At 47.6% G+C, this 21858-nt stretch overlaps 1 protein-coding gene across 1 annotated transcript in view; it reads left to right on the top strand.

The window, feature by feature from the left end:
• LOC121580570 (receptor-type tyrosine-protein phosphatase mu-like) overlaps positions 1 to 21858 on the top strand; it is a gene marked incomplete at its 3' end in the record, with an annotated part of 542380 nt that overhangs the window by 191608 nt on the left and 328914 nt on the right. The window contains exons 4-6 of the mRNA XM_045213497.1: positions 1258 to 1336; positions 5810 to 5925; positions 9590 to 9764. Coding sequence (XP_045069432.1) covers positions 1258 to 1336; positions 5810 to 5925; positions 9590 to 9764 — 370 coding nt within the window. The remainder of the gene's footprint in view (positions 1 to 1257; positions 1337 to 5809; positions 5926 to 9589; positions 9765 to 21858) is intronic.

The raw sequence follows: 21858 nt of genomic DNA, 5'->3' as shown, positions 1-21858 counted from the left end.
GTGGGTGTGTGTTTGTGTGTGAGGTTGGATATTGTGACAGCAAATCAATCAATTTCTAATGTAAAATGGTCAATAAAATAATATATTCTATTCACTAACCCCAAAACTGCTGCTTGCCACATACACAGTACACCAACACAGAGTCGGTATGGAAGGCATTACTGAGACCTGTGTTTCCACTGGAGAAAGGAGTCTAGGTGGGGAGGAGAGGAGGAGAGAGAGGGAGAGGAGTCTAGGTTGGGAGGAGAGGGGGTTTACATTTAAGTCATTTAGCAGACACTCTTATCCAGAGCGACTTACAGTTAGTGCATACATTATTTTATTTGATTATTTATTATTATTAATTTGTTTTACCCCCATGGGAATCGAACCCACAACCCTGGCATTGCAAACGCCATGCTCTACCAACTGAGCTACATCCCCTGCCGGCCATCCCCTCCCGGCCATCCCCTCCCGGCCATCCCCTCCCCTACCCTGGACCAATTGTGCGCCGCCCCATGGGTCTCCCGGTTGCAGCCGGCTACGACAGAGCCTGGATTTGAAGCAGGTTCTCTAGTGGCACAGCTAGCACTGCGATGCAGTGCCTTAGACCACTGCACCACTCGGGAGACGAGGAGGGAGAGTCTAGGTTGAGGGGAGGGAGAGTCTAGGTGGGGAGGAGAGGGAGGGAGAGGTGGTTGAGGGAAGGGGAGTCTAGGTGGGGAGGAGAGGGAGGGAGAGGAGAGGAGGTTGAGGGGAGGGAGTCTAGGTGGGGAGGAGAGGGAGGAGAGGAGAGGGAGGGGTGGGGAGGAGAGGGAGGGAGAGGAGAGGGAGGGAGGGAGGGGAGTCTAGGTGGGGAGGAGAGGGAGGGAGAGGAGAGGGAGGGGAGGGGAGTCTAGGTGGGGAGGAGAGGGAGAGAGAGGAGGTTGAGTGGAGGGGAGTCTAGGTGGGGAGGAGAGGGAGAGAGAGGAGGTTGAGTGGAGGGGAGTCTAGGGTGGGGGAGGAGAGGGAGGGAGAGGAGAGGAGGTTGAGGGGAGGGGAGTCTAGGTGGGGAGGAGAGGGAGGGAGAGGAGATTGAGGGGAGGGGAGTCTAGGTGGGGAGGAGAGGGAGAGAGAAGAGGTTGAGGGGAGGGGAGTCTAGGTGGGGAGGAGAGGGAGGGAGAGGAGAGGGAGGGGAGTCTAGGTGGGGAGGAGAGGGAGGGAGAGGAGAGCGAGTGAGATTTGGAAGAAGTGTGTACATTTATCAGTGTTGTAATGATGTGTCTTGTTTCTCCTCAGATGGTGTTTGAAGTGGTGACCTCAGGGCATCGCGGCCTGCTGGCCATCAAAGACGTAGTGCTCCAGGGCCACCAGTGCAGTAAGTCCCCCTACACACACACACACACTCCTCCCCTCTCCGCCCGCCGACATAAAAAACATCATCAAACTATCCTTGTCCTTTTCCTGACACCTCCAGATATCAGTACGGAGACAGAGACACTGTATCTTTCTCAAGGTGTTAGGAACAGGCCTTTGCAATGGATAGAAAACACACACTCACGCGAGCACACACACCTCCCTCCCTCCCTCAGTCCCTCCCACCCTCCCTCCCTCAGTCCCTCCCACCCTCCCTCCCTCCCTCCCTCCCTCCTGAACAATATTTATAGCTATAGTTGACACACATAAAGCCTGTTGAGAATCTACTGCTGAAGTGGCTCTGTTAAATCTGTCCTTTGAGAGAGGGAACGAGAGAGAGGGGAAACGAGAGAGAGAGAGAGAGAGAGAGAGAGAGAGAGAGAGAGAGAGAGAGAGAGAGAGAGAGAGAGAGAGAGAGAGAGAGAGAGAGAGAGAGAGAGAGAGAGAGAGAGAGAGAGAGATGAAAACAAATGGCACCATATGCTGCATTTAGCCTATTTTTTATCCTCCAATTATTGTCTCTTTCCTTAAGAGTGTTGGCCAGCCAAATCCTCTGTCCTATCTATCCTCTGGTCTATCTATCCTCTGGTCTATCTATCCTCTGGTCTATCTATCCTCTGTCCTATCTATCCTCTGGTCTATCTATCCTCTGGTCTATCTATCCTCTGGTCTATCTATCCTCTGGTCTATCTATCCTCTGGTCTATCTATCCTCTGTCCTATCTATCCTCTGGTCTATCTATCCTCTGGTCTATCTATCCTCTGGTCTATCTATCCTCTGGTCTATCTATCCTCTGGTCTATCTATCCTCTGGTCTATCTATCCTCTGGTCTATCTATCCTCTGTCCTATCTATCCTCTGGTCTATCTATCCTCTGTCCTATCTATCCTCTGGTCTATCTATCCTCTGTCCTATCTATCCTCTGGTCTATCTATCCTCTGGTCTATCTATCCTCTGTCCTATCTATCCTCTGGTCTATCTATCCCCTGGTCTATCTATCCTCTGGTCTATCTATCCTCTGTCCTATCTATCCTCTGGTCTATCTATCCTCTGGTCTATCTATCCTCTGGTCTATCTATCCTCTGGTCTATCTATCCTCTGGTCTATCTATCCTCTGGTCTATCTATCCTCTGTCCTATCTATCCTCTGGTCTATCTATCCTCTGGTCTATCTATCCTCTGGTCTATCTATCCTCTGGTCTATCTATCCTCTGGTCTATCTATCCTCTGTCCTATCTATCCTCTGGTCTATCTATCCTCTGTCCTATCTATACTCTGGTCTATCTATCCTCTGGTCTATCTATCCTCTGGTCTATCTATCCTCTGGTCTATCTATCCTCTGTCCTATCTATCCTCTGTCCTATCTATCCTCTGGTCTATCTATCCTCTGGTCTATCTATCCTCTGGTCTATCTATCCTCTGGTCTATCTATCCTCTGGTCTATCTATCCTCTGGTCTATCTATCCTCTGTCCTATCTATCCTCTGGTCTATCTATCCTCTGGTCTATCTATCCTCTGGTCTATCTATCCTCTGTCCTATCTATCCTCTGGTCTATCTATCCTCTGGTCTATCTATCCTCTGGTATATCTATCCTCTGGTCTATCTATCCTCTGTCCTATCTATCCTCTGGTCTATCTATCCTCTGTCCTATCTATCCTCTGGTCTATCTATCCTCTGGTCTATCTATCCTCTGGTCTATCTATCCTCTGGTCTATCTATCCTCTGGTCTATCTATCCCCTGGTCTATCTATCCTCTGGTCTATCTATCCTCTGGTCTATCTATCCTCTGGTCTATCTATCCTCTGGTCTATCTATCCTCTGGTCTATCTATCCTCTGGTCTATCTATCCTCTGGTCTATCTATCCTCTGGTCTATCTATCCTCTGGTCTATCTATCCTCTGTCCTATCTATCCCCTGGTCTATCTATCCTCTGGTCTATCTATCCTCTGGTCTATCTATCCTCTGGTCTATCTATCCTCTGGTCTATCTATCCTCTGGTCTCTCACATTGAACTGCGAGCACTAAGCTATGCTACTCAGTCTGAATAGGACTCACCAGCAGCTCTTCAAGTGCTGCGTTGGTTGAGCTAATGAACATTGAGCAACATGCAGTAATGGCTGCTAAATACTTTTTCTGAAACCCAAAGATGCTGGTGTATTTAGGTTGATCACACTGTGTGTGTGTGTGTGTGTATAGAAAGAGACTAGTAATCTACATAGAGGATTTAGGTCTATTCATACCCTCAAGATCAACTTATTTCAACTTACTTTGTCAAAGTAATCATGTTGCTTCTAAGTGGCTGGTTGGTTGGATTAGGAAAAAGTTTACAACGTAGACAGTTTTTTGTCTAATTTTAAACCAGATTTCAACCACAAATCAACTATAGCATTTTAAATGTTGGTTCATTTCAAGTTGAATGAACCTAATTTCATGTAATTTTTAAAACTCAATCGAATATAAACCAAAATTGCATGTTGGTTGATCAGACTTACTTGACTTGGTAGGTAGCAGGCTATAAGATGCAGAGTGAGTGTTTCTGCATGTACCACAGCCTGGCCTATGCTACTGCTGAACATATTTACCTTTTAGTCATTTATAGCAGACGCTCTTATCCAGAGCGATTTACAGTTAAGTGAGCGCATACATTTTCCATACTGGCCCCACGTGGGAACCGAACCCACAACCCTGGCGTTGTGTGTTATCAATCATGTGTCTCAGGTACACGTGTTTCTAGGTGTTGAGGGAAAGGTATGTTCTGTTTAGTACCACAGCCTGGGAGTCTCGTGTTCTTTAAGGCCATCCCAGGTGTGTGCTATGGTTAGATGCTTCACAATGGTACGGCCAGAGCCATCTACATCACATACAGTATGTTCTGCAATCTACAGCCCTAATGGTAAGACCTGCAATCTAAGGCCCATAGCTGCAATCTCAGCTGCAATCAACAACACCACGGTTATCCGTCAATTAATCAATGGCTAGCTTTCTAGCTTTAATTATCAATGCTGTATCAGGGGCGGCAGGTAGCTTAGTGGTTAAGAGCGTTGTGCCAGTAACCGAAAGGTCGCTGGTTCTAATTCCGGAGCCGACTAGGTGAAAAATCTGTCGATGTGCCCTTGAGCAAGGCACTTAACCCTTCTGGATAAGAGCGTCTGCTAATTATTTTTAAAAAATATTATTATTATATCACACAGAGCACAGGTTGTTGTATGTACATAATCTGGTGACCACAGGATCAAGCAGCTGAATTCCTACAAATGTTATGTCAAAGAGAAGGATTTCCATAGTAAGGGACAAGGTTCTGCGCCGCATACAAATGTAGCAGAAGCAGATCAATGAAAACACTTGTCACCACGACGACGACAACGTGATAGATGTTAAATGTAGAAATGTGAACGGATCAATACGCCACTTAGGGAGTGGTGATCGGGTTTCTCTCTGAGTGATACACATACGCTGCATTGATCAAGGTGTGTATCCCAAATGGCACCATATTCACTATATAGTGAACTACATTTAACCAGAGCCAAAAGTAGTGCACTATGTAGGGAATAGGGTGCTATTTGGGATACAGCCAGGGTCCTAGTGGCGCAGAGGCAATTCATTTTGTGTTTAATACGACCGTGTGGGATATGGGCTAGCTCTGAGATGTGATTAGCACTGCCTGTGTGGTCCATCACCTCCCCTTACGACGCAGCATTTAAAAAGACATTAGCAAACGATGAGAAAAATTGATTTGTCTGGTTTGGCATTTAGAGGAGGATTGACAGGTCAACGTGGATGACAGTAGGTCTACTATAAAGGTTTCTAATGAAATATATCATATAGAATTATATACATGTTATAAGTAGGAAAATATTTGATGAAAGATGAAATGATACAATTAGCTTAGTGAGGGTCTTTGGAGAGTTGCTTGTGTTTCTATCTAACTAATCAAGGGCAGATGTTGAATTGTCCTGGTTTTTCTCCTTACAGAATGGGGGGCGGGGGGTACAGTGAAGTACATGTTCAAATTATACTTCTGCATTAAATGGTTTTATGATATATCTGGATTGGATCATGAATCCCTCTTATTATAAAGACATACAGTAACAGTATCCACAGAATGTAATGCTTTGATGTAGACTCTAGACATACAGTAACAGTATCCACAGAATGTAATGCTTTGTTGTAGACTCTAACCCCATGAGAAACTGAGTAGTGAGGTTTTGACATTAAGTCAGTGAAGGGTATACCGTAATATGAACATAAAGCCTTTAACATTGATCCTAATATACTTGATATGCATGTGTTTTCCTAGTGAACACCCCCTCACTTCCTGACAATAAAGGACATAGAGGTTTAGGTTTATATATATATTTCTGTATATTAATATATATATGTGTGTGTGTGTGCGTGTGCGTGTGTGTGTGTGTGTGTTTGTGTTTGTGTATTTATAGTGAACACCCCTCACTTCCTGACCATAAAGGGTGTAGAGGTCAACGCTGGACAGACGGCCGCCTTCCACTGTACTGTCAACGGACGACAGAGGGACAACTTCAACCTCTGGTTACAGGTAACAATGTTTACCCAAAATGTTACACTAACTCTAACCCTGCACACCAGGGATCTCCAACTCAGTTCCTGCTGTGCAGGGTTTTGTTCTAGCCCAGCACATAAAATAGTAGTTGATATTGATTATTTGAACTAGACATTACTGCTGGGTTGGAACAAGATTTTAGCGGTAGTAGGTTTCACTATATCAAACCCTAGCCTACACTCTTAGAAAAAATGTGCTATCTGGAATTTAAAAGGGTTATTCGGCTGTCCCCATAGGACGGGGCGCCCCAACTGGCGGCCCGCGGGCCGAATTTGCAGTCTACAAATTATTTGGAATTATGTTCCGGCCCCCTGACCATTCGCTCAAGAAAAAAAATCGTCCTGCGGCTGAATGTAGTTGATTATCCCTGCAATAGGAGAACCCTTTGAATAACCTTTTTTTTGGTTCCAGGTAGAACTCTTTTGGTTTCTAAAAAGGGTTCTACCTGGAACCGAAAAATGGTTATCCTATGGGGACAGCCGAAGAACCCTTTTGTAACCAGTTTTTTCTAAGCGTGTAGGTGATTCAGGTCCCATAACATATGGTCTTTCAACGGCCAAAGAAAGCCTTATGAGTCTGGCAACACTACCGTAACATACATCAGCAATTGTGGGTTCGATTACAGTCTCAAAATGGCCAGAAACAAATAACTTTCTTCTGAAACTCGTCAGTCTATTCTTGTTCTGAGAAATGAAGGCTATTCTGTGTGAGAAATTGTCAAGAAACTGAAGATCTCGTACAACGCTGTGTACTACTCCCTTCACAGAACAGCGCAAACTGGCTCTAACCAGAATAGAAAGAGGAGTGGGAGGCCCCGGTACATTTATATACACTACATGACCAAAAGTATGTGGATACCTGCTCGTCGAACATCTCATTCCAAAATCATGGGCATTAATATGGAGTTGGTCCCCCCCTTTGCTGCTATGACAGCCTCCACTCTTCTGGGAAGGCTTTCCACTAGATGTTGGAACATTGTTGCGGGGGACTTGCTTCCATTCAGCCACAAGAGCATTAATGAGGTCGGGCACTGATGTTGGGCGATTAGGCCTGGCTCGCAGTCGGCGTTCCAATTCATCCCAAAGGTGTTCGATGGGGTTGAGGTCAGGGCTCTGTGTAGGCCAGTCAAGTTCGTCCACACCGATCTTGACAAACCATTTATGTATGGACCTCGCTTTGTGCACGGGGGCATTGTCATGCTGAAACAGGAAAGGGCCTTCCCCAAACTGTTGCCACAAAGTTGGAAGCACAGAATCGTCTAGAATGTCATTGTATGCTGTAGCGTTAAGATTTCCCTTCACTGGAACTAAGGATCCTAGCCCGAACCATGAAAAACAGCCCCAGACCATTATTCCTCCACCAAACTTTACAGCTGGCACTATGCATTGGGGCAGGTAGCGTTCTCCTGGCATCCGCCAAACCCAGATTAGTCCGTCGGACTGCCAGATGGTGAAGCGTGATTCATCACTCCAGAGAACACGTTTCCACTGCTCCAGAGTCCAATGGCGGCAAGCTTTACACCACTCCAGTCAACACTTGGCATTGCACGTGGTGATCTTAGGCTTGTGTGCGGCTGCTCGGCCATGGAAACACATTTCATGAAGCTCACCACGACATTCAGAGACTTGTCCCGAAGCCACTCCTGCGTTGTCTTGGCTGTGTGGTTAGGGTCGTTATCCTGTTGGAATGTGAACCTTCACCCCAGTCGGAGGTCCTGAGCGCTCTGGAGCAGGTTTTCATCAAGGATCTCTCTGTACTTTGCTCCGTTCATCTTTTCCTCGATCCTGACTACTCTCCCAGTCCCTGTCGCTGAAAAACATCCCCACAGCATGATGCTGCCACCACCATGCTTCACCGTAGGGATGGTGCCAGGTTTTCTCCAGACGTGAAGCTTGGCATTCAGGCCAAAGAGTTCAATCTTGGTTTCATCAGACCAGAGAATCTTGTTTCTCATGGTCGGAGTTCTTTAGTTGCCTTTTGGCAAACTCCAAGCGGGCTGTGATGTGCCTTTTACTGAGGAGTGGCTTCCGTCTGGTCACTCTACCATAAAGGGCTGATTGGTGGAGTGCTGCAGAAATGGTTGTCCTTCTGGAAGGTACTCCCATTTTCACAGAGGAACTCTGGAGCTCTGTCAGAGTGACCATCGGGTTGTTGGTCACCTCCCTGACCACTGCCCTTCTCCCCCGATTGCTCAGTTTGGCCGGGCGGCCAGCTCTAGGAAGAGTCTTGGTGGTTCCAAACTTCTTCCATTGAATAATGATGGAGCCCACTGTGTTCTTGGGGACCTTCAGTGCTGTAGAAATGTTTTGGTACCCTTCCCCAGATCTGTGCTTCGACACAATCCTGTCTCGGAGCTCTACGGACAATTCCTTTGACCTCATGGCTTGATTTTTGCTCTGACATGCACTGTCAACTGTGGGACCTTATATAGACAGGTGTGTGCCTTTCCAAATCATGTCCAATCAATTGAATTTACCACAGGTGGACTCCAGTCAAGTTGTAGAAACATCTCAAGGATGATCAATGGAAACAGGATGCACCTGAGCTCAATTTCGAGTCTCATAGCAAAGGCTCTGAATACATATGTAAATAAGGTATTTCTGTTTTACATTTTTTATAAATGTGATAACATTTATAAATCCTGTCTTCAGTGTGTCATATGGGGTATTGTGTGTAGATTAATAAGGGAAAACAAATATTTAATCCATTTTAGAATAAGGCTGTAACGTAACAACATGTGGAAAAAGTCAAGGGGTCTGAGTACTTTCCGAAGGCGCTGTAGATGGTATATAGACTATACACTACAGTATAGATAATACTGCTGCGTCCTGGAGTCTCACGTTAGTGAAGTGATGTGACCTTGTTCTAAATATCAGCATACCGCTTGCTGACATGGCCTTGAAGATTCTACTGCGACACACACACACACACACATACACACACACACACACACACACACACACACACACACACACACACACACACACACACACACACACACACACACACACACACACACACACACACACACACACACACACACACACACACACACACACACACACACACACACACCGTTGTCCCCACACACACACTTGACACAATCAAGGTGAAGCCACTTCAATAATTAAACCTGTCTATTTTTTTGTTGCCTAACCATCTGTTTTTCACAGCTAACCCCCTGACTGTGTTCCAGACAAGGTATTGGTGGACGCAAGGCCCCTATGAAGGCCACTAAACGACCATCCACCGCTAAAACTATCTCTAACCTGCTGTGTGTTCAAACAGGGTATTGGTGGACTCAAGGCCCCTATGAAGGCCACTAAACGACCATCTACCACTAAAACTATCTCTAACCTGCTGTGTGTTCAAACAGGGTATTGGTGGACTCAAGGCCCCTATGAAGGCCACTAAACGACCATCCACCGCTAAAACTATCTCTAACCTGCTGTGTGTTCAAACAGGGTATTGGTGGACGCGAGGCCCCTATGAAGGCCACTAAACGACCAACCACCGCTAAAACTATCTCTAACCTGCTGTGTGTTCTAACAGGGTATTGGTGGACTCAAGGCCCCTATGAAGGCCACTAAACGACCATCCACCGCTAAAACTATCTCTAACCTGCTGTGTGTTCTAACAGGGTATTGGTGGACGCGAGGCCCCTATGAAGTCCACTAAGCCGTGGAACAACCGACGCTTCATTGGGACCTTCGACGTGGAGAACACCACTAAGGGAGACTCAGGACGCTACCGGTGCATAGTCCACTCTGACAAAGGAGTCGGGGTGTCCAACTATGGAGAACTCACCATAAAACGTAAGTGCTGTAGATGTCAGTCGCTCTCCTCCAAACCTTTTCAATTACATTGTGGTGGATTGTAAAATGGAACCACAGTACATTTACGTCATTTAGCAGACGCGCTTCTCCAGAGCGAGAATTTGTATCCAGTGCATACATTATTTTTAATTTTTTTTATACTGGTCGCCCGTGGGAAACGAACCCACGACCCTGGCGTTGCAAACGCCATGCTCTACCAAACTGAGCTACACGGGACTGAAGTAGCCACAACATTCCCACTACCTTCACAGCGCAATGAGCACAAGACATATACAACAAGGAAATGATTCAGAAGTTGTTATCCTGAAGATGAAAGATAAATATAAAACACAGCCAGAGAAGAGAACGTTTATGTTGTTACCTGGTGGAATAGGATGTGTTTTCTCTATAAAGTCCTGCCCTTGAACTAGCGGAGAGGACAGACCCATTCCACCCTAAAGGACTAGACAGACCCATTCCACCCTAAAGGACTAGACAGACCCATTCCACCATAAAGGACTAGACAGACCGATTCCACCCGAAAGGACTAGACAGACCCATTCCACCCTAAAGGACTAGACAGACCCATTCCACCCTAAAGGACTAGACAGACCCATTCCACCCTAAAGGACTAGACAGACCCATTCCACCCTAAAGGACTAGACAGACCCATTCCACCCTAAAGGACTAGACAGACCCATTCCACCCTAAAGGACTAGACAGACCCATTCCACCCGAAAGGACTAGACAGACCCATTCCACCCTAAAGGACTAGACAGACCCATTCCACCCTAAAGGACTAGACAGACCCATTCCACCCTAAAGGACTAGACAGACCCATTCCACCCTAAAGGACTAGACGGACCCATTCCACCCTAAAGGACTAGACAGACCCATTCCACCCTAAAGGACTAGACAGACCCATTCCACCCGAAAGGACTAGACAGACCCATTCCACCCTAAAGGACTAGACAGACCCATTCCACCCTAAAGGACTAGACAGACCCATTCCACCCTAAAGGACTAGACAGACCCATTCCACCCTAAAGGACTAGACAGACCCATTCCACCCTAAAGGACTAGACAGACCCATTCCACCCTAAAGGACCAGACAGACCCATTCCACCCTAAAGGACTAGACAGACCCATTCCACCCTAAAGGACTAGACAGACCCATTCCACCCTAAAGGACTAGACAGACCCATTCCACCCTAAAGGACTAGACAGACCCATTCCACCCTAAAGGACTAGACAGACCCATTCCACCCTAAAGGACTAGACAGACCCATTCCACCCTAAAGGACTAGACAGACCCATTCCACCATAAAGGACTAGACAGACCGATTCCACCCGAAAGGACTAGACAGACCCATTCCACCCTAAAGGACTAGACAGACCCATTCCACCCTAAAGGACTAGACAGACCCATTCCACCCTAAAGGACTAGACAGACCCATTCCACCCTAAAGGACTAGACAGACCCATTCCACCCTAAAGGACTAGACAGACCCATTCCACCCTAAAGGACTAGACAGACCCATTCCACCCGAAAGGACTAGACAGACCCATTCCACCCTAAAGGACTAGACAGACCCATTCCACCCTAAAGGACTAGACAGACCCATTCCACCATAAAGGACTAGACAGACCGATTCCACCCGAAAGGACTAGACAGACCCATTCCACCCTAAAGGACTAGACAGACCCATTCCACCCTAAAGGACTAGACAGACCCATTCCACCCTAAAGGACTAGACAGACCCATTCCACCCTAAAGGACTAGACAGACCCATTCCACCCTAAAGGACTAGACAGACCCATTCCACCCGAAAGGACTAGACAGACCCATTCCACCCCGAAAGGACTAGACAGACCCATTCCACCCTAAAGGACTAGACAGACCCATTCCACCCTAAAGGACTAGACAGACCCATTCCACCCTAAAGGACTAGACAGACCCATTCCACCCTAAAGGACTAGACGGACCCATTCCACCCTAAAGGACTAGACAGACCCATTCCACCCTAAAGGACTAGACAGACCCATTCCACCCGAAAGGACTAGACAGACCCATTCCACCCTAAAGGACTAGACAGACCCATTCCACCCTAAAGGACTAGACAGACCCATTCCACCCTAAAGGACTAGACAGACCCATTCCACCCTAAAGGACTAGACAGACCCATTCCACCCTAAAGGACTAGACAGACCCATTCCACCCTAAAGGACCGGACAGACCCATTCCACCCTAAAGGACTAGACAGACCCATTCCACCCTAAAGGACTAGACAGACCCATTCCACCCTAAAGGACTAGACAGACCCATTCCACCCTAAAGGACTAGACAGACCCATTCCACCCTAAAGGACTAGACAGACCCATTCCACCCTAAAGGACTAGACAGACCCATTCCACCCTAAAGGACTAGACAGACCCATTCCACCCTAAAGGACTAGACAGACCCATTCCACCCTAAAGGACTAGACAGACCCATTCCACCCTAAAGGACTAGACAGACCCATTCCACCCTAAAGGACTAGACAGACCCATTCCACCCTAAAGGACTAGACAGACCCATTCCACCCTAAAGGACTAGACAGACCCATTCCACCCTAAAGGACTAGACAGACCCATTCCACCCTAAAGGACTAGACAGACCCATTCCACCCGAAAGGACTAGACAGACCCATTCCACCCGAAAGGACTAGACAGACCCATTCCACCCTAAAGGACTAGACAGACCCATTCCACCCGAAAGGACTAGACAGACCCATTCCACCCTAAAGGACTAGACAGACCCATTCCACCCGAAAGGACTAGACAGACCCATTCCACCCTAAAGGACTAGACAGACCCATTCCACCCGAAAGGACTAGACAGACCCATTCCACCCGAAAGGACTAGACAGACCCATTCCACCCTAAAGGACTAGACAGACCCATTCCACCCTAAAGGACTAGACAGACCCATTCCACCCTATAGGACTAGACAGACCCATTCCACCCTATAGGACTAGACAGACCCATTCCACCAGATCATAGAGCTGTTTAACTGTAATGTCAACCATATTACACACACACTGTAAGAAAGTGGAGGAAGATGGCCGCCTGTCTCTGCAGCGGTTAGTTAAGGTTGTTCTGAGCCCTAGGGGCTAGTCAGACCGATCTTCAGTCTTTTTATTCATTTGACTAGTTTATCCGTTTATTCTTTACTTTGAGCCTGGTCCAGCATCTTGTTGGATGATTTGTATATTTTGTAAATACCTGCTCCAAGAGCCTTAAAATAAAAACTATGCACTGGCTCTTCTGCTACCTGCCTCCTCCCGCCTCCTCCCGCCTCCTCCCGCCTCCTCCCGCCTCTTCCTGCCTCTTCCTGCCTCTTCCTGCCTCTTCCCGCCTCTTCCTGCCTCTTCCTGCCTCTTCCTGCCTCTTCCTGCCTCTTCCCGCTTCATCCTGCCTCTTCCTGCCTCTTCCCGCCTCTTCCCGCCTCTTCCCGCCTCTTCCCAACTCTTCCTGCCTCTTCCCGCCTCTTCCCGCCTCTTCCCGCCTCTTCCTGCCTCTTCCCGCCTCTTCCTGCCTCTTCCTGCCTCTTCCCGCCTCTTCCCGCCTCTTCCTGCCTCTTCCCGCTTCATCCCGCCTCTTCCTGCCTCTTCCCGCCTCTTCCCGCCTCTTCCTGCCTCTACCTGCCTCCTCCCGCCTCCTCCCGCCTCTTCCTGCCTCTTCCTGCCTCTTCCTGCCTCTTCCTGCCTCTTCCCGCCTCTTCCTGCCTCTTCCTGCCTCTTCCTTCCTCTTCCTGCCTCTTCCCGCTTCATCCTGCCTCTTCCTGCCTCTTCCCGCCTCTTCCCGCTTCTTCCTGCCTCTTCCCGCCTCTTCCCGCCTCTTCCCGCCTCTTCCCGCCTCTTCCTGCCTCTTCCTGCCTCTTCCCGCCTCTTCCCGCCTCTTCCTGCCTCTTCCCGCCTCTTCCCGCCTCTTCCCGCCTCTTCCCGCCTCTTCCTGCCTCTTCCTGCCTCTTCCCGCCTCTTCCCGCCTCTTTCTGCCTCTTCCCGCCTCTTCCTGCCTCTTCCTGCTCACCAATACCAGCCAGACAGCTCCAACCATCCAGGGCAAGTACAGGGACCCATCATCCACCCTCACAAACACACACACACACTCACACACACACACACACACACACACACACACACACACACACACACACACACACACACACCTGTAACCTCTCCCATATCACCCTCCTCCTCGCCCTGCAGTTTGATATGAATTTATGGACAGAGTGTGAAACTAAATCCAGCGTGGCCTCTTTCCTTCAGCCCTATAGTCCTGTAATGGCTTTGTATATTACTTCACCTCAAATGCCTGTGCTGTCTATTGAATTTACCGGCCTGCTTTTTTTTTTTGTCTGGCAGCTTTGTGTTGATTGATAGGTTTAATCCAGGATGTCCGGATGGAGGGGTGTCAATCATTGATATAACGGCCCCAGCCTCAGTATACTGCTTTACACAGACATACAGAGAGAGAGAGAGAGAGATGGGAAGATAGAGGTTGCGTCTCAAATGTCACCCTATTCCCTACGTACCCCATAGAGCTCTGGTGGAAAGTAGTGCCCTATAAAGGGAATGGGGTTTCATCCAGAGTCTTTGTGGTTGAGGGTGTTAGTGTGTTTCAGTGGTGTGTTCATGGAGCATTTGGGGTTTATTAATATACTGTACTGTAGGCACTGAGCAACACACAGACATCTGCATAACACACAAACGCACACACACACACACACACTCCTCGAGCCTCAGCCAAATATTGCATCTGCGACGTCACTAGAGATTGGTCGTTGGATACAAATCAGGATTCAACCCCCCCAACAAATAGTCAAGCGTATCATAGAAAACCTCCATAATCTTCCAGTCAATCATTTTATCTACATCAAGGCATATACTGCAGGTAGCCTAGCAGTTAAGCGTGTTGGGTCAGTAACTGAAAGGTTGTTGATTCAAATCCCCAAACCAACTAGGTGAAAAATCTGTCTGTGCTCTTGAGCAAGGCAGTTAACCCTAATTACTCCTGTAAGTCGCTCTGGATAAGAGTGTCTGCTAAAAAGTAAAATACGTAAACAAGTAAGGGATCGTCGACAAAGGGCTATGCGTTCTATGGAGAAAAAATAAAGAACGACGTGGAAGGTGGACTGAAACCGGCCTTCCACGGAGTTGCGTTATTTTCCAGAGAACTCATAGAGCCCCGAGTTGATTATCCCTTTTATGCCATGGCTATAATTGAACACATATGCCGCTAGAAATGTGTTCATTTGAAGGTCGAAATGTGTTCAACATCCACTGAAGTTGCTAGCTAGTTTACTAGAGAGCTACAATAGTTGCCTTGGTAACCAAACCATCAGTCCTAGCTTGCTATTATGAAAAATAATTCAACAATGCCAATATTGTTTTCAATTCGACTTTTGTTTTCAAAAGCAGTTCAAACATAGAACGTGTAAGAATGAACTATATCATTCATTTTGAATACTAGCGTTAATTTGATCTCATTTCAAATTGTGCTTTGTGATCTCACAAGTATCCGGTTTAGAACTCAATCCAGTGCCCTCAATTGAACCCACTCTATCAAATAAGAAAAAAACTGTATTTTTCACAGTCATAAGTGTCACAAATAAAAAGGCTGTATCTCATCTTATTGTAGCAGGCATAAAACACTGTGTTAACCCCGGGAATGCCTGGGAATGGTAAATCCTACTCAGATGTGTATTCACCGTAACCATGGATTATGATCTGAGATGCTCCTCTTCTCGCTCTTATTCTCTCTCCTCTCCCTCCCTCTCTCCCTCTTTCTGTCTCCATCTTAATCTTCTCTCTCTCTCTCTCTCTCTCCTTTCTCTCTCTCCTTTCTCTCCCCATCTCTCTCTCCATCTCTCTCTCCTTTCTCTCTCCATCTCTCTCTCCTTTCCCCCTCCCTCCCTCCCTCCCTCCCTCTCTATCTCCCTTCCTCCCTCTCCCCCTCCCTCCCTCCCTCTCCCCCTCCCTCTCTCCTCCTCTCTCTCTCCTCCCTCCCTATTCCTCTCCTATAGTCTTTCATAATGATCCTCTGTTGTTCCTTCACCATGCCATGAGGAGACTGAATGGTTGATTATCTAGGATAATCACTTCTGCTTCCCCATGCCAATGTTTCATTAGATTTATACGCCTGCCTGTGTGTGTGTGTGTGTGTGTGTGTGTGTGTGTGTGTGTGTGCGTGTGCATGTGTGGAAGTGTGTTGCCCTTCTAGACCTACTTCCAGAGAACACAACAACACACAGCTGGTCCACAGACCCTGTCGTACTCTCCCCTGTATCTCTCCTGTAGCGTGGCCAGTAGCTTTTGAAAGTAGGATAATTACCCAGTCTCTCCGTCTCTGCGTCTCACTCTGGTGTGGTGAGTGTGTGTGTCTGTGTGTGTCTCACTCTGGCTCCAACTACCTGGAGTCCCATGGTGCTGCACGGCGAAGCTCCCTACGATGTGGTGTGTGTGTGGTGTGGCGGTAAAGGTGTGGTGTGGTGGTAAGGGTGTGTTGGTGTGGTGTGTGTGTGTGTGTGTGTGTGTGTGTGTGTGTGTGTGTGTGTGTGTGTGTGTGTGTGTGTGTGTGTGTGTGGTGATGTGGTGTGTCTGTCACCACTAATGAGAAGACCCAGAGAAAATCAAAGCAGCCCCGGTCAAGACTATAATTTCTCCCTGTCTTCCTGCCTCTCCCTGTCTTCCTGCCTCTCCCTGTCTTCCTGCCTCTCCCTGTCTTCCTGCCTGTCTTCCTGCCTCTCCCTGTCTTCCTGCATCTCCCTGTCTTCCTGCCTCTCCCTGTCTTCCTGCCTCTCCCTGTCTTCCTGCCTCTCCCTGTCTTCCTGCCTCTCCCTGTCTTCCTGCCACTCCCTGTCTTCCTGCCTCTCCCTGTCTTCCTGCCTCTCCCTGTCTTCCTGCCTCTCCCTGTCTTCCTGCATCTCCCTGCCTTCCTGCCTCTCCCTGTCTTCCTGCCTCTCCCTGTCTTCCTGCATCTCCCTGTCTTCCTGCCTCTCCCTGTCTTCCTGCCTCTCCCTGTCTTCCTGCCTCTCCCTGTCTTCCTGCCTGTCTTCCTGCCTCTCCCTGTCTTCCTGCATCTCCCTGTCTTCCTGCATATCCCTGTCTTCCTGCCTCTCCCTGTCTTCCTGCCTCTCCCTGTCTTCCTGCATCTCCCTGTCTTCCTGCCTCTCCCTGTCTTCCTGCCTCTCCCTGTCTTCCTGCCTCTCCCTGTCTTCCTGCCTCTCCCTGTCTTCCTGCCTGTCTTCCTGCCTCTCCCTGTCTTCCTGCATCTCCCTGTCTTCCTGCATCTCCCTGTCTTCCTGCCTCTCCCTGTCTTCCTGCCTGTCTTCCTGCCTCTCCCTGTCTTCCTGCCTCTCCCTGTCTTCCTGCCTCTCCCTGTCTTCCTGCCTCTCCCTGTCTTCCTGCCTGTCTTCCTGCCTCTCCCTGTCTTCCTGCCTCTCCCTGTCTTCCTGCCTCTCCCTGTCTTCCTGCCTCTCCCTGTCTTCCTGCATCTTCCTGTCTTCCTGCCTCTCCCCTGTCTTCCTGCCTCTCCCTGTCTTCCTGCCTCTCCCTGTCTTCCTGCCTCTCCCTGTCTTCCCGCATCTCCCTGTCTTCCTGCCTCTCCCTGTCTTCCTGCCTCTCCCTGTCTTCCTGCCTTTCCCTGTCTTCCTGCCTCTCCCTGTCTTCCTGCCTCTCCCTGTCTTCCTGCCTCTCCCTGTCTTCCTGCCTCTCCCTGTCTTCCTGCCTCTCCCTGTCTTCCTGCCTCTCCCTTTCTTCCTCCCTGTCTTCCTGCCTCTCCCTGTCTTCCTGCCTCTCCCTGTCTTCCTCCCTGTCTTCCTGCCTCTCCCTGTCTTCCTGCCTCTCCCTGTCTTCCTGCCTGTCTTCCTGCCTGTCTTCCTGCCTGTCTTCCTGCCTCTCCCTGTCTTCCTGCCTCTCCCTGTCTTCCTGCCTCTCCCTGTCTTCCTGCCTGTCTTCCTGCCTCTCCCTGTCTTCCTGCATCTCCCTGTCTTCCTGCATCTCCCTGTCTTCCTGCCTCTCCCTGTCTTCCTGCCTCTCCCTGTCTTCCTGCCTCTCCCTGTCTTCCTGCCTCTCCCTGTCTTCCTGCCTGTCTTCCTGCCTCTCCCTGTCTTCCTGCCTCTCCCTGTCTTCCTGCCTCTCCCTGTCTTCCTGCCTCTCCCTGTCTTCCTGCATCTTCCTGTCTTCCTGCCTCTCCCTGTCTTCCTGCCTCTCCCTGTCTTCTTGCCTCTCCCTGTCTTCCTGCCTCTCCCTGTCTTCCCGCATCTCCCTGTCTTCCTGCCTCTCCCTGTCTTCCTGCCTCTCCCTGTCTTCCTGCCTTTCCCTGTCTTCCTGCCTCTCCCTGTCTTCCTGCCTCTCCCTGTCTTCCTGCCTCTCCCTGTCTTCCTGCCTCTCCCTGTCTTCCTGCCTCTCCCTGTCTTCCTGCCTCTCCCTTTCTTCCTCCCTGTCTTCCTGCCTCTCCCTGTCTTCCTGCCTCTCCCTGTCTTCCTCCCTGTCTTCCTGCCTCTCCCTGTCTTCCTGCCTCTCCCTGTCTTCCTGCCTGTCTTCCTGCCTGTCTTCCTGCCTGTCTTCCTGCCTCTCCCTGTCTTCCTGCCTCTCCCTGTCTTCCTGCCTCTCCCTGTCTTCCTGCCTCTCCTTGTCTGCACTCCTGGGCTTCATCCCTAATTTCACCCTATTCCCTATATAGTGCACTACTTTTCACCAGGGTCCATAGGCTCTATGTAGGGAATTGGGTGCTATTTGGGATACTCTCCTGTCCTGTCTGAGATGAGATGAGGAGAGGATCATTTGTTCATGCTGCTGCATCAGGAGTTGGGGAAACTGAGATGGAGTCAGGGAGATGGATTCAGGGAGATGGAGTCAGGGGGTTGGAGTCAGGGAGATGGAGTCAGGGAGATGGAGTCAGGGAGATGGAGTCAAGGGGTTGGAGTCAGGGAGATGGAGTCAGGGAGATGGAGTCAGGGAAAAGGAGTCAGGGAGATGGAGTCAGGGAGGTGGAGTCAGGGAGATGGAGTCAGGGGGTTGGAGTCAGGGAGATGGAGTCAGGGAGATGGAGTCAGGGAGATGGAGTCAGGGAGATGGAGTTAGGAAGATGGAATCAGGGAGATGGAGTCAGGGAGGTGGAGTCAGGGAGGTGGAGTCAGTGAGATAGAGTCAGGGAGATGGAGTCAGGAGTCAGGGACCCCCCTTCTAACAACTATAGAAGGGGGTTAGGGTAACAACTAACTATAGAAGGGGGTTAGGGTAACAACCAACTATAGAATGGGATTAGGGTAACTAACAACTATAGAATGGGATTAGGGTAACTAACAACTATAGAATGGGATTAGGGTAACTAACAACTATAGAATGGGATTAGGGTAACTAACAACTATAGAATGGGGTTAGGGTAACTAACAACTATAGAATGGGATTAGGGTAACTAACAACTATAGAATGGGATTAGGGTAACTAACAACTATAGAATGGGATTAGGGTAACTAACAACTATAGAATGGGATTGAGGTAACTAACAACTATAGAATGGGATTAGGGTAACTAACAACTATAGAATGGGATTAGGGTAACTAACAACTATAGAATGGGATTAGGGTAACTAACAACTATAGAATGGGGTTAGGGTAACTAACAACTATAGAATTGGATTAGGGTAACTAACAACTATAGAATGGGATTAGGGTAACTAACAACTATAGAATGGGATTAGGGTAACAACCAACTAAAGAATGGGATTAGGGTAGCTAACAACTATAGAATGGGATTAGGGTAACTAACAACTATAGTATGGGATTAGGGTAACAACCAACTATAGAATGGGATTAGGGTAACTAACAACTATAGAATGTGATTAGGGTAACTAACAACTATAGAATGGGATTAGGGTAACTAACAACTATAGAATGGGATTAGGGTAACTAACAACTATAGAAGGGGGTTAGGGTAACTAACAACTGTAGAATGGGATTAGGGTAACTAACAACTATAGAATGGGATTAGGGTAACTAACAACTATAGAATGGGATTAGGGTAACTAACAACTATAGAAGGGGGTTAGGGTAACTAACAACTATAGAATGGGATTAGGGTAACTAACAACTATAGAATGGGATTAGGGTAACTAACAACTATAGAAGGGTTAGGGTAACTAACAACTATAGAATGGGATTAGGGTAACTAACAACTATAGAATGGGATTAGGGTAACTAACACCTATAGAATGGGATTAGGGTAACTAACAACTATAGAATGGGATTAGGGTAACTAACAACTATAGAATGGGGTTAGGGTAACTAACAACTATAGAATTGGATTAGGGTAACTAACAACTATAGAATGGGATTAGGGTAACTAACAACTATAGAATGGGGTTAGGGTAACTAACAACAAAAGAATGGGATTAGGGTAACTAACAACTATAGAATGGGATTAGGGTAACTAACAACTATAGAATGGGATTAGGGTAACTAACAACTATAGAATGGGGTTAGGGTAACTAACAACAATAGAATGGGATTAGGGTAACTAACAACTATAGAATGGGATTAGGGTAACTAACAACTATAGAATGGGATTAGGGTAACTAACAACTATAGAATGGGGTTAGGGTAACTAACAACTATAGAATGGGATTAGGGTAACTAACAACTATAGAATGGGATTAGGGTAACTAACACCTATAGAATGGGATTAGGGTAACTAACAACTATAGAATGGGATTAGGGTAACTAACAACTATAGACTGGGGTTAGGGTAACTAACAACTATAGTATGGGATTAGGGTAACTAACAACTATAGAATGGGATTAGGGTAACTAACAACTATAGAAGGATTAGGGTAACTAACAACTATAGAATGAGGTAAGGGTAACTAACAACTATAGAATGGGATTAGGGTAACTAACAACTATAGAATGGGGTTAGGGTAACTAACAACAATAGAATGGGATTAGGGTAACTAACAACTATAGAATGGGATTAGGGTAACTAAAAACCATAGAATGGGATTAGGGTAACTAACAACTATAGAATGGGGTAAGGGTAACTAACAACTATAGAATGGGATTAGGGTAACTAACAACTATAGAATGGGGTTAGGGTAACTAACAACTATAGAATGGGATTAGGGTAACTAACAACTATAGAATGGGATTAGGGTAACTAACAACTATAGAATGGGATTAGGGTAGCTAACAACTATAGAATGGGATTAGGGTAACTAACAACTATAGAATGGGATTAGGGTAACTAACAACTATAGAAGGGTTAGGGTATCTAACAACTATAGAATGGGATTAGGGTAACTAACAACTATAGAATGGGATTAGGGTAACTAACAACTATAGAATGGGATTAGGGTAACTAACAACTATAGAATGGGATTAGGGTAACTAACAACTATAGAATGGGGTTAGGGTAACTAACAACTATAGAATGGGATTAGGGTAACTAACAACTATAGAATGGGATTAGGGTAACTAACAACTATAGAATGGGATTAGGGTAACTAACAACTATAGAATGGGGTTAGGGTAACTAACAACTATAGAATGGGATTAGGGTAACTAACAACTATAGAAGGGTTAGGGTAACTAACAACTATAGAATGGGATTAGGGTAACTAACAACTATAGAATGGGATTAGGGTAACTAACAACTATAGAATGGGATTAGGGTAACTAACAACTATAGAATCTCAACCTTTAAGTCTTTACTGAAGACTTATCTCTTCAGTAGGTCATATGATTGAGTGTAGTCTGGCCCAGGAGTGTGAAGGTGAACGGAAAGGCTCTGGAGCAACGAACAGCCCTTGCTGTCTCTGCCGGGCCGGTTCCCCTCTCCACTGGGGTTCTCTGCCTCTAACCCTGTTGCAGGGGCTGAGTCACTGGCTTGCTGGTGCTCTTTCATGCTGTCCCTGGGAGGGGTGCGTCACTTGAGTGGGTTGAGTTACTGACGTGATCTTCCTGTCTGGGTTGGCGCCCCCCCCTTGGTTTGTGCTGTGGTGGAGACCTCTGTGGGCTATACTCGGCCTTGTCTCAGGATTGTAAGTTGGTGGTT

This window comes from Coregonus clupeaformis, unplaced genomic scaffold (assembly GCF_020615455.1).
Source record: "Coregonus clupeaformis isolate EN_2021a unplaced genomic scaffold, ASM2061545v1 scaf0116, whole genome shotgun sequence".
Taxonomy (NCBI): domain Eukaryota; kingdom Metazoa; phylum Chordata; class Actinopteri; order Salmoniformes; family Salmonidae; genus Coregonus; species Coregonus clupeaformis.
The sequence above is the reverse complement of the archived record's forward strand: the minus strand, read 5'-3'. Positions and strand labels throughout refer to the sequence as shown.